This window comes from Zingiber officinale, chromosome 11A (genome assembly GCF_018446385.1).
Source record: "Zingiber officinale cultivar Zhangliang chromosome 11A, Zo_v1.1, whole genome shotgun sequence".
Classification (NCBI taxonomy): domain Eukaryota; kingdom Viridiplantae; phylum Streptophyta; class Magnoliopsida; order Zingiberales; family Zingiberaceae; genus Zingiber; species Zingiber officinale.
This window is the reverse complement of record NC_056006.1, coordinates 97,658,159-97,671,120: the sequence shown is the minus strand read 5'-3', so window position 1 is coordinate 97,671,120 and position 12,962 is coordinate 97,658,159. Positions and strand designations below refer to the sequence as shown.

At 39.1% G+C, this 12,962-nt stretch overlaps 2 protein-coding genes and 1 pseudogene across 2 annotated transcripts; all 3 read right to left on the bottom strand.

Annotated features, from left to right (window-relative positions):
* Nucleotides 1-5,741: 5,741 nt before the first annotated feature.
* Nucleotides 5,742-7,367, bottom strand: LOC122032516 (putative pentatricopeptide repeat-containing protein At1g26500). The gene has a single exon (XM_042591818.1). It carries the CDS (start codon nt 7,291-7,293, stop codon nt 5,797-5,799), a length of 1,497 nt encoding a protein of 498 aa, XP_042447752.1. The 5' UTR covers nt 7,294-7,367; the 3' UTR covers nt 5,742-5,796.
* Nucleotides 7,368-7,721: 354 nt separating this feature from the next.
* LOC122032447 (EEF1A lysine methyltransferase 4-like) lies at nt 7,722-11,080 on the bottom strand. Its single transcript, XM_042591736.1, has 9 exons — nt 10,773-11,080; nt 9,835-9,948; nt 9,610-9,678; nt 9,466-9,485; nt 9,347-9,399; nt 9,233-9,263; nt 9,076-9,154; nt 8,177-8,310; nt 7,722-8,083 (listed from the first exon to the last, which is right to left on the bottom strand). Exons 1-9 carry the CDS (start codon nt 10,960-10,962, stop codon nt 8,069-8,071), a joined length of 705 nt encoding a protein of 234 aa, XP_042447670.1. The 5' UTR covers nt 10,963-11,080; the 3' UTR covers nt 7,722-8,068.
* A 486-nt stretch (nt 11,081-11,566) lies between these two features.
* On the bottom strand, nt 11,567-11,743 carry LOC122033042 (annotated as a pseudogene).
* Nucleotides 11,744-12,962: the final 1,219 nt, after the last annotated feature.

Sequence of the window (12,962 nt, the reverse complement as noted above, 5' to 3'; positions counted from 1 at the left end):
TTCTGCGCTAATTCAAAGTTCAAACACTGGCAGTTGTTAGCATTTGAACGAACAGGGATAAAAACTTCAGCTTCATGCAGTAGGTTGCGTCCTCTTTCTCCCGTCATCTGGTCGGTGGTTGGAATGGCTATTCTGGTGATTTATGAGTTCGATCGGGCGCAGTAACTTGAGCAAGAAGAATGCATCGTTACCGTAGCTGTGGCCAGCTAAATCATTGATCAGGAGTAGTGCCGTGTTCCATTAACCTGTATTGTCTTCTTCCTGTGGCCCATATATAGCACGGGGCAATGATTCCGGTCACTGAGATTTATGTTGAGCCAGCTTATCACGTTGAAGAATGAAGGGTGACGGCAGTATGATGAAAGCCCCCGACAGAAACTTATATATAAAGGATATATTTTATTCACAATTAACGACTCAGATGAGGTTTCAAACACGATATGCTTAAAGGTGAGTAGTTATTTGTGATTTATCTCCTCTTCCGTATTTATCTTGAGACGAATTGATGGAGACGCTGGAGACGAAAGTATTCATTTTTTTTTTTCCCACCAATACAAGACATTCATTTATAACTTAAGATTTTTGTCCTCCCGTGAGTTGATGTATGAATATTTACATTAATAGATTTCTTGATTAATTCTCAGAAAATATAAAATATCTTTGTTGAGTATATCTGATCTCCCATGCAAGGATCAATGCACTAGGGGTAAATGTATTTCCATGAATATTTACAATAGAGCCAATATTAAAGTATTTCCATGAATATTTACAATAGAGCCAACAATATTGAATCACTTTGAATGAATAATGTCACATTTTACTTCAAAATAAATCTTCAAAGACAGTGCATTTTTTTCTATTCCTATGCAAAACACACCTGAACTACTAATAAAGTTGAAACGTCAACTACCGCATTTCTTGAATTTATTTGATGACTGATCCTGTCCGAACGCTGAATCAACGGACGCTGGGCACGTGGCGCTCTCCGCGTTGCTAACATAGATTCCCAACCGATCGTATGGTCCTCCGGCGAACTTGCAAAGAAGTCAGGCCGGGAAGGGGTTCCCGGTGACGACCCTCCGACGCTCAAGTCAGGCAAAGCTCGACAACAAAGAAGTGGCTCCAAATATCGTAGAAAGCATACCTCCGGTGAAGTGCGAGGCTCCTTATATAGGGCTGGAAAGGAGCTCATGCACACATGCCGAGGTGAATACGTGTCCCCAGCCCATACCTCAGTAAGGGCTTGTCAGAAAACTTATCTGACACCATACTGCTACAGTCCGAGCACGTCTATGATGTGACAAGGGAACTCGCTGTCATAAGATCCTGCGTATGGTCCAATCGTTGAACATGCTCGTTGTCAGAATATGCTTCTCTGTCCTTTTGTATCTTTTGTTCCTGCGCCGAGCGTAGTACCGGTCGGCCGTCATGGGCATCGTCCGACCGGTCCTTCGTGCTGGTCCACTTAGGAGCTTCCCAGTAATGTGCTCTGTGGAGACTGTTCGCGGTATCCGCTCGGCCATATGTCTCTGTTCAACGAGCGTCGAAACCCCTAGTCCCGTCGGGCCGTCTTTGGTTCAACTGTGACCCCCGTTCGGCCGACCGGTCTCCGCTTCTCCGGTCGGACGTCGGATACTTTGACCTTCCCGTGGTGTTGACTTCTCAGAAAGAAGGTCCCCTGTTTTGACCGCCGAATCAATGACCAAAATGTGAGGTTAGAATATGAATATCTATCCCAAATTAATTGGATGTAATATATATATATGTGCAGCAGGCATTCCGCATGCACTCACATGTAGCTATGCTCACCTATGATGCATACCCCATGCACATGTATATTTCTTTTACTCTCTTTACCTAAATATTATATCTTAAATCCAAAGTTTTCTTTTTTAAAAAATTACACTTAGTGCATACGATGTGCACTATAAGGTAAGTGAGTTCAAATTACCTCAATTTCGTACATAAATATATATTTTTTATATATTTTTTACTTTATATGTATTTAATTGGATTTTTTTAACCAACTTTAATCCTAAAAAATCCAATTAAATATATTGATAATGTAAAAAAATATAATTTATGCACGGAATTGAGACAATTTAGATGATAATTTTTTCGGATAAATTCACTAGATGAACGACATCTGAAAAAATTAGTGGACCAGAGGATGGGATCCAGAAGATCTGAATTGAAGATAAGTAGGATAACATTCTCCTATATTAGTCTTGTTATCTTGCTCATCTTTATTTATTTTATTTTTATTTACTTTTAGGATGTGTATGGTTAGAGATTATCCTTGATAACCCTAGTTATCCATCTAAGATTATCAACGAAAATTTTATTTGGTTTAGGTAATCGGTGATTGTCAAGTAATGATCCACGCTTAACACGTCAAGGGACATGCAACTTGGAATTGAAAATTTTCGAAAAAATAAAATTTTTCTTGATTCCAAGATTAAAGAAATTTGTTAACCAAAATTACCCATGAAAATTTTATTTTAAATTATAAAAATTAAATAAAAATTTTAAAATATGTGATATTTTATTTTAAAAATAAAGTTGTATTTTAAAAAATATGATATATATATATATATATATATATAAGCTTGATGCACGAATCTCTTGTCATCAGATAATAATTTTATCGTTGCGCCATTATATATATATATATATATATATATATATATATATATATATATATATATATATATATATATATATATATATATATATATATATATATATAATGTTAAAAGTAAAAAAAAAACGTAAAATTGAAAAAAAAAATGTAAAGTAAAAAAAAATATAAATTTTAAAAAATGTTAAAAGCACAAAAGAGAAATACGTAGAGTTAAAAAAAATAATAATAAAATTGAAAATGGAATATATATATATATATATATAATTAATTAATTAATTTTATAACAGAGGATAACATATTTTAAATGAAAACTTTCAAACAAATAAATTTTTCTTACATTAATTAAATTGAATCAAATAATATTAAGTTATATTTTATTTCTCATCATCTTGATTATGTGATTATCATAATCAAAATTATACATGATAATTTAAACCCACCGTTTGCTTAAAATTTAGAAATTGAATTATAAAATTAAAAAAATAAAATAAAATAAAAATTAAATGCTCATGGAATAGTGTGGAGGGTAAGATGGGTATATAATCAACTACAAACTTAAAATTTTAAAGTAAATCTAATGAGGGGTTTTGTTTTTTCCACCAACACCCTCATATTTCAGATTTTTTTTCCTTATTTTTTTTTTTTCAAAATCCGAATCAATTTAGGAAACCAAGCAGAGTAGCAAAGATTTTGAACCACTTAGACAAGGCAACTTAATTATATTACAGTATATTTTCTCTATCAAAGTTATTTAATTTCATATAGAAAATATATAGATAATAAAGAATGTCTTAAAATATGCGTATCTTGCAGCAAAATAAACCAGTAAGAAACCTCCTTTTTTTTTTTTTTCCGTCATATCATGCATCCTCACCTATAACAACTAAACTAAAATAAAAGAGGAATAATGAAGACGCCTAACTTGATCTGACAAGTGAACAAATAAATTTGCCTTGTAACAACATCTTAAATGATAGATCAATTGGCCAAGGTTTGCAACAATAATCAAGTAAAAAAGAAAATGAGCCATTATTTCACTTGGATTAGAAAATAATGGTGGGTCTTACAATCTGATGCTACACTCTGTTGGATCATTGAGTACATCAACAAACGAAATAAAGTGCATACACATTTTTTTAAGAAAAACTCTTCGGTATATATATATATATATATATATATATATAGTCAACAATGGATACTTTCTTCAGTCTCACGCTGTCCCACTTCGATGATGTTTATTTGTTATATATAAAAAGCACAAAAATGCAGTACCTTAGCAATACCTTTCACGTTCAAGAGAACTGCAGAGTTTGGGATTCAGAGTGTCCAGACTAACAAAGTCCTGAGGATGATGGAGTTGATAAAAGAGGAGAGGAAGGAGAGCGGTGATCCCTCTTTTGGTGCCAAAAGAAATCATCTATTGCTATCAATTGGAGCAAAAATATATCGTTCATCCCAAGTGGTTCAGTATTACCGATCCCACGGCAAAATATAAGTAGATAAATCACAAATATGTTGTTATCAATGCTGTTTGGGATCCAAGGGGAAGAATGTACTCAGAGGATTGGTAGAACACCATGAAAATTCTTTGAATTTATTCAAAAATAGTTATGACAAATTTTAAGATGTTTCTGATATGTATTTTGAAGAGGAATAGCTTGACCCACAAAGAAAGAGGAGAGAAAATTCACAGCGAACAGTTTGAACATAAGGAAAACAGTTGAAGGGATGAACATAGATGGTCTATATTTATCAAGCATTCCTTATTAATAAAACAGGCTACATTTGATTTTTTACTCGTACCCTTGTAAAATAGCACAAGGCACTTTCCAAGTGGTATTATTTGATGGACTTTTGACTTCCTTTTGAATGTTTGCCCCTTCGATGTGGCAAAAGGTGATTTGCTTGTCCCAGCGCCCCCGTCAATCCGTTCCTAGGTTAACACGGAGAAGGTAAATCACAGATGACTAGTAACTATTAGTGCAATGACCAAGGCATAGGAAAGGCATGCTCGGACGCACCGAGATTCGATCCCATAACCTAATGTGACAACACTCCATGCTTTAACCACCGCACCACCCCGAGGGGACAATGTTTGCCCCTTCGAGCTCATTACCTGGGCGGCCCTTCCTTTTCATTGGCATATAATTTTGATTTCACAACATCCCTTCACAACAACGGAATAGATAAAGAATAATCAAGCAAGAAACATGATTAAGAATGATGAAACTTAAAGGGAAGAAAACTGCCATCAGAAGAGAAATATTGATTAAAAAAATTCGAGTGTACTATTAGATAACAAGCAAAATGGATATACTTAACGGAGTAATAAATCGAATTGAAGTATCCAAGTCCTTACCTGCATATCCGGAGATACAATAAGTCATTGTTGAGAACTGTATGTGACCAGCCAAATCTGTCTTCCTAGAAAGCTTTAGAGACCAATATGAGAGAAAGATGATCCAATATTCCACTAAGAAGATTATCTCTGCAAGTTAACTGCAATATGTTATTTAACCCTCACCTTTGCCAGGGACACTGGCATCACACACGACTACTGATGTGGCAAAAACTGACATTGAAACAGCTCCGTTGCACAGGCATATATAATTAGTCGAACCAACTTGTTAAACTTGTACTTTACTTTTCACCATCCTGGATCCTTGTTCAATCTCAAAGACACAAAGAGGAGATAACATGGAAGCCATGAATCCAATTTCAGTTCTGATGTCATTTGAATTAATTTTGCTCATTTACAAATGGCTTTTCAAGCAGCTACTCAAATTCACTACTTCACTTTTCTGTTTCTACTGACTGAACAATTTTAAAAAGTTATTAACAAATAGAGCAACTTGAGAGATTCAGCCAACATTAACTACATCTGCAGTCAGTTTATAAGCTCTGAACGGTCTCGATTGTTGCTGGTTAATTGTTCTCTATAGTTGCCACTCCTAAGGAATCAGACAGATTAACTACAAACATGTATAAAAACTATAGTCCATTGCAAAGTTTGAACTTCTAGGATGTAACCCATGAATGTCGTGTAGGACGGATGAATGAAATCTGACTAATATACAAGAACATAACTTTGTTGGTATATAGAAAAATGATAGCATTTATACCAATCACTAACTAGCATTCAAACCACACACCTATATATCAATTTTACATGGTGACATGGCCTTTCTCCTTCTATCCCTAGTAGCCATCCTTTCCCCATAATTTAAAAAAATATCGCCGAGATCGAACAAACCAACATCCTTCAACCGTTTCCCTACCTCCTCAAACATGGAGACCCCCTCCTCGTTAGAGAAGTAATGCAAGAACTTATTGTAGTCAAACCTTGGCACCTCAACCCCACTCCACATTATCCTCTCCACATACTTGGTAGCCTGCAGTGTCTTCCCAGCCTTCACCAACCCCCCTACAAAGATGCTATCAAAATTTATCATGGGATCCCTCCCCTTCCTCCCCCTCTTACCTAGGTGCCCCTGCAATAGCATTATGTATGTGTGCATGATGGGCTCGCAGCCCCTCTCTATCATCACCCTAAAGACTTGGGTAGCCTCCTCTGCTCTCCGCAGCCTAAGCAAGCCCTTGATCAAGCCATGGTAGAGGCTTATGTCAGGTGTTGCTACATTGTTAAAGATCTTGTAGCCTTCCTTCACCTTTCTCCTAGCAAGAAGGCCGTAGACCAGAGCCCCCAATGTGGGGCTGTCTATCTCCACCCCTCTCTTGAGCATTTCGCCGAGCAACATGGATGCATACATCACCCTCCCTTCCTTGCACATCCAAGTTATCACAATTCTGTAAGATTCAAGTCCAAGATCATGATACCTTTGCTCCCGCATCGATTTAAAGAGCCGCATCGCGTCCTCGAAGCGATTGTTCTTGAACATGGTCACCACAAACTCCTCGTAGGACTCCGTGTCCGGCTCCACGCCCGTATCGATCATTCGGTTCCAGACCTTGGATGCCTCCACTAGATCCCCCGCCCGACAGAACCCGACAACGAGGAACCGGTAGGTTGCTTCGTCCGGGGCGACGATGGGCTTCACCTTCCATACTACGGCCTTGGCGACGTCCGGTAGCCGCTTCTTCTCACAAATTGTCTGGACTACTCTATTTAGGGTGTCGACATTGCAGAGCGACTCGTGGTCGACGCTCAAGTGGTGGAAGATCTCAACACACTTCTTGATCTCCCGGGCGTCGGCGAGAGCTGCTGCGGCGACGCAGAGGGCGCCAGGGGAGAGGAGGCCGGACGCGGAAGCGTCTAGGAAGGAGCGCCAAAGGAGGTCGAGATTGCGAGCAAGGCCGTAGACCCAGAGTACCTTGGAGGCGGAGATGGGCGTATCGGCGAAAGAGGGGAAGGAACGGAGGAGGAAGAGGTGGAAGCGGTGGACGGGACGCCAGGAGGAGGAGAAGCGGTTGCAGACCTGGAGGAAGAGCTCGTGTAGATGGGGAGGGGAGGAGGGAAGGGGGATCGTGCGAAGGCGGGCGTGGAGAGTGGCGTCAGGGGCTTGCTGATGCTGGTAAAGCACGGTGGCGAGGCGGAGGAGAAGGTCGGGGTCGACCGAGGTCGGAGGGAAGACGACGGTAGAAGAGAGGCGGCGAACAGATAGCAGACGGAGAAATGACAGAGGCCGCATCGAAGGAAGGGACGGGGAAAAGTCGGTCGAACCGGCGACGAAGGCGTCAGCTGTTGCAATTTTTTAAATTTAATTTTAGTTTGATATCAATGCAAATTCTAAATATATTTACGTGATAAAAGATAATCGCCCGTCCTCAATACCCCATCGCATCCGATCTCAATTCATCATAAGGATGATAAATTATGACAGTCCAGAGAACAAGTGATAGTGAGATGAGTTGTACATGATCCGAAGATTTATATCCCGACAGTTCTAAGATTCAATCCCGAAACTTCATGCGGCAAGTATATCATAGATTCGATCCCGAAACTTCATATGACAAGTATATCATCATTTATCATCTCGGACGGAAGAGAGAGAGAGAGAGAGAGCAGACGAGGCTCAGCAATAACATGCATTATTACTATAAGAACTACAAACAAAAATGGCCAACAATATCATTGTTTAATGAATTAGGAATGTTCAATGAAAGAAAGGCGACGTCGCCATGCACACAGTTTAGTTTCAGCAAACTCTAACAGAAAAATGTGACAAGATAGAGTACCAATCTAGCCTCTCAACTTTAAAATCGATGCCATACACAATCCAATAAGAGAAGAGTAAACGTACAACAAACTTCATCACGAGAATTAACTTGAAAATCCAGCTCAAGTCCTTTCAGGGAACAGAAATGGAATAAATTGATTCTTTCCTTCACTGCAGTGTCGTGGTAGTACAAGGTCCATAATCATGGGATCTTTTACCTCTAGAATCTGTGTGTACGTTGATTTGCTCATCGGCATTCACCCTGTAAAGAATGCCCAATTGAAACCGCAAAGAAAACAAACAAAAAATATATATAACTAGGTGATGAATAATGGACTTGATAGAGACATCTAACCTTGATACAGACATATATGTAATGGACTTCAGGGTTTGAACCAAGAACTGCAGAAACCGAGCTACCATCCTCATTCAATGGCAATGGAGTGGTCAATTCCCAAGCTTTCTGCCCTGGAGTCTTCTCTGTCCTGTCTGGAAGGAAGAGGAGGGGCAGTGGGGGAACAATTATCAATTCTCACACAATTGATACGTCTACATAGAGCCTCAAATGTACCGATTAACAGAGTGATAATAGAAATAAGAAATAAAACGTTGAGATAAAGATCTGGGTGTGAAAATTGCACAAAACCTTAGAAGGTCCTAGATGTTGATCCCAATGATTCACCATATGGAGAGATATGATGATGATGAAAATGAACTTTGGCAAATTTGAGAATGAACTGCCAATTAACTAGTACCAGCAATATACATTCACTAGACAAATGTGTTCTCAACTGAAGTGCTGGCATTTTTAGGAGCTTAGGTGATGATGGAAACTTAATTTGATCAGAACTCGGGAAAAATATATGATATCCTGAGTATCACATGACTCTGACTTAGATACTACCACAGTCACTTATCATCAGATACCTTAATTCAGAGGTCTAAAACCATGGCCCTAGATTTCTAAACTTTTACCTCATCCTAATTCTGAAATGTCATATTTGGTTTATCAGTAGATTCTGTTAACCCATGAAACTCAAGAGGAATCTTAGTTCTTATGCAAGTAGAATCTCGCATTTGGATTGCTGCCACCGTGATATATATCCCAGATTGAGTTGAGGCATATTCCACTCACTTTAAACCTTCTATTTGTTCATTTAGATTTTTTTTTCTTTTCATATGTGCATTTCAAATCATACTAGAAAACCAAATTAAGAGTCAACAGCTGAAACAAATAAAAACAAAGTCACTGACCTATTACATGCATGTTTATATTCCAAAGTTCAACACCCCTTAACAGATTCAATCGATAACTTGGATCGCCGTAGGTGATCTGCATTAAACATAAAAGAGTTGGCCATGATATTTACTTCCTTTCTTTCATAGATGGAGCAAAATCCATTTAGCATACCAGAATGTATACTCCTTTGTCATTGAGAACCCTGACAGATATTGTATATGGATGTCACAAAATGACGAAAATTTGGTAGATAAATTTATTGATATAATTAGGGAACAGGTTTACCTGCCAACTTCCTTCAACATCTTAGTTGCATTTTCTGTAGCATTAGGTCCACACTACAAGACAACATCTTCTACTATTAATATGTGAAACCAGACAAGCATGAGCCAGGGTACACTTACCATGAGAGAATCAAGAGTTCCTGCATTTATAAAGTAGTTCAAATGTAACCTTGCACTAATTTGTGAAAATATTATCAATACTTGAAACAAATTCAAGAAATACAAGCAGTAGAATTGATGATGAAGTGATAATTGCACGAATACCTTTGTCAATAACAGCGTCAAATGAGCTTGATTCAAAAGAACTCATTTCTCGTACATCCATTTTGATATCTGTGAATATAATTAAGAAGCAGCATACAGAGAATGACTACTTATCTAACTAATGAGAAATAAACACCACAATGTGAACTAAAAAAATTTATTAAGCCCAGATGCTTGTCAGCTAGAAATAGTAGAGGAAGATAGCTATTATATACTAGAGGATACATTTGAGCCTCGGTCTATCAGAATACTTTTCCTGCATAGCTTCTATCACCACAGATGATATATCAATGTTGACAACATCTTGGTAACCATCATCAACCATGCTTTCACCAAGAACTGTTAGAAATTTAACAATCTCAGATAAACTAAATCATTGCCGAGAAGTAATGTTGTAAATACATATAAACCATGAAATAAGATAGAGTAATTTTTCAGTTATTGGTGAGGGATCTAAGAAGACTAATTGAACGGAATTTTTTTTTAGCAATCTTTAACAAAAACAAATTGATCGTGTTTTTAGAAGTGGTGCCAACAGTGAACCTAACAGACAACTCAGTAACTAAACTCCAAAACCAATTTACAGCAAAAGCAATTGTCCTATGCCAAAAAAATTTTAAAAAAAAACATCAAGAGCAATCCGTAGCTCTACTAGCCAAGATAACGTTATAGTCGATCTCAATTCAGTGATCAAATCTGAATTGTTTACCAGATCAAAATCAAGATTTTTGAGCACGTGTATGCCAAACATATCGATACATCCGACCTTGCTAAAGATTAAATCTTTCGCATCATTGAGGTCTACATCCATGATTTTAAGAAGAATACTAGAATATGATCAAATCCGCGTTCGTATTTTGAGTAGTTAGTGGTTACGCACAGATCAGATCCAGACCTATTAAATGAAGCATAAGGAAGGGAAATTTCTCCCTTTCAAAAAAACTTGAACTCAAGCATACCAGACCAATACCGAGCCAAGATTCGAAATACAAAGGAAAAAAAAACAAAAAAAATCGCTCTGATGTGTTTAAGACCCAGCATTTTATCCTCTTCCATTGCAAGATCCGCAACATGAGAAAGAGTGATCTAGGAGATGAGAGATCGAGCTGTCTAGGAATAAATAATTGACCCTAAAAGAGAAACAAGAAAGAGGGGTAGAGGACCTGAGTTCCCACATCCGACGAGGAGGAGGCGATGGTGGCGGCGGAGGTAGAGGTCGAAGAGCGGGCCGAGGCTTTGGTATTTCTGGTACCAATCGAAGGTGCCTCGGTCTTTGCTGTACCTCTGGTCCCAGTACGACGCTTCGCCGTAGGCATGCGTCGACGTATCCGCCGCTGCAGCGCCTGGAGCCATCCTCCGATCGTCCCTCGCGGAGCTTCCTTCCTCTCTCACGCTCGTGCGCTCCTTTGAGAGTCCGACGACCCAAGACACCGGCCCCACGGGCAGCTGTTTAGCTCGTGTAGTGTTTAATTTAACCTTTTCAATTGTTTTTTTTTCATTGAGGTTTCCTGCTGTTTTAACCGAGTCCGCGACAGATGGACCCGGCCCGCGGAAAGCGCGGATGAGCCTAGATCGACAGGCTAACATCAATCCAGCCCAATTTTTGTGAGTGAATCGAACCCTTCTACCATTGCAATGTATCATTTATCTCTTTGACTGGGAAACGGATTGATTGAGACACTGCAGGTGAACTAAGCGTATTTTACCATCATAGTTAAAAGGATAAAAAAATTAGAAGTGGATCACTAAAGTCGAAAAAAATTATTTATTATTAAATTATCGTCTTATCTTTATTTAATTTACTTTTAAAATTATTATACCAGCTTTGATTACACAATTTTATATATATATATATATATATATATATATATATATATATATATATATATACACGTTACATGTGTAATAATACATAAATACAGATAAATTAGTATTCAGACCTATAAATTAGATTTAGTAAGGATCCGTCAAATCCATACAGTAACACAATGTAAAGACAACGCTTGAGAACTCCAGAAACAAGCTACTGTAATGGACTCCTTTATAAAAAATTAATTTAATTTTTTATATCATATATTAAACTGATAAGAACATATACTACGATTGATTTTAGCCAAAAGACCAAGAAAAATATTGTTCCTATCTGAGAGTTGAGTCAAATGGAGGGTTGGCGATGTGGATGAGATGTTAACTGGGAGAGGACTTTGAGATTAAGATTCACAGTGCACCGACTACCTAGTATTGGAACCTCAAGGCTGTTTGGTGTGATCAACAAATTAAGTTAGGTCATGTGTTATTTTAACCTTGTGTCTGAGTGTGCAGGAGCTTAGGAGCACAGGTAGTTGAGCGGAAGACGCAGCTAGTGAGAAGGACGACACGCGGTGCGTTCGAGGGACGAGGCGCTGCGAAATAGTACACCGGCGGACGAGAAGGAAGCGTGTGGTGGTTCCGAGGGACGATAAGCCGAAGCCGAAGACTGCTCAAGGAGCAAGAGACGCAGCTAGCGAGAAGGTCGACACGGGATGCGACCGAGGGACGAAGACTGCGGATGAGTACGCTGGCGGACGAAAAGGAAGCACGCGGCGATTCTGAGGGACGAGAAGCTGGAGCGGAAGCCTGTTCGAGAAGATCGAAAGTTGGGTTCGGGTAAGCCCTATTTCGGATGGCAGAGATCACCTAAGCGAGCGGAAGACTCGGTTTGAGGCGAACGGAGCCGGAGCAGAAGACCCGAGCTGAAAAAGTCAACGGGGTTGACTTTCCCAACTGGGCGCCCGAAACTGTCCAGGGCGCCCAGAACCCTTTCGAGCGCTCGGAGTTGACTTTTTGACCAGATCACGTCAATCACGATCTGAACATTGGGGGATAAAGTTTTAGCCCCCCCAAGGCGCCCGGAACCCCTTCGGGGGCACCCCAACCAAGGCTATAAATACAGCTTTAGTCCAGAAGCTTTCGATCAACCAGAACTCAAGCAATTCTTTCAACACTTGTGTACTTCGTCTGTAGTTTAGCTTCTTTTTGTGCGCTTCATCATTGTACGAGGCTTCTCCGCCTGAAAGAGATTTTAGTGCGATCATCTTCCTTGGATTAATAACCTCCCCGGTTGTAACCAAGTTAATCCCGGTGTGCCTCGTCTTTTCTGATTTACTTTTTGTTTAGCTAATTTATGCAAGTGTTAGTTTAAGAGTTCGAAAAGAGTTGTGCTTTTTGTTTTTGCAGGCTATTCAATCCCCCCCCCCCCTTCTAGCTGGCCGCCGCATTCCAACACCTAGAACCTCCACACGCTGAAGAGGAAGGACCGTCCTCCGGGGTATCAAAAACTTTCACACACGTAGATCGATCACACGGGAGTGTTA

Excerpts from the sequence above, each read along its gene's own strand:
- LOC122032516 (XM_042591818.1), bottom strand. The coding sequence starts at position 7,293 with ATGCGGCCTCTGTCATTTCTCCGTCTGCTATCTGTTCGCCGCCTCTCT.
- LOC122032447 (XM_042591736.1), bottom strand. The coding sequence starts at position 10,962 with ATGGCTCCAGGCGCTGCAGCGGCGGATACGTCGACGCATGCCTACGGC. Across the intron at positions 9,679-9,834 it reads TGATAGACCGAGGCTCAAAT|ATATCAAAATGGATGTACGA; the intron begins GTATCCTCTAGT and ends TTATATTCACAG. Across the intron at positions 8,311-9,075 it reads TATAAACATGCATGTAATAG|ACAGGACAGAGAAGACTCCA; the intron begins GTCAGTGACTTT and ends TCTTCCTTCCAG.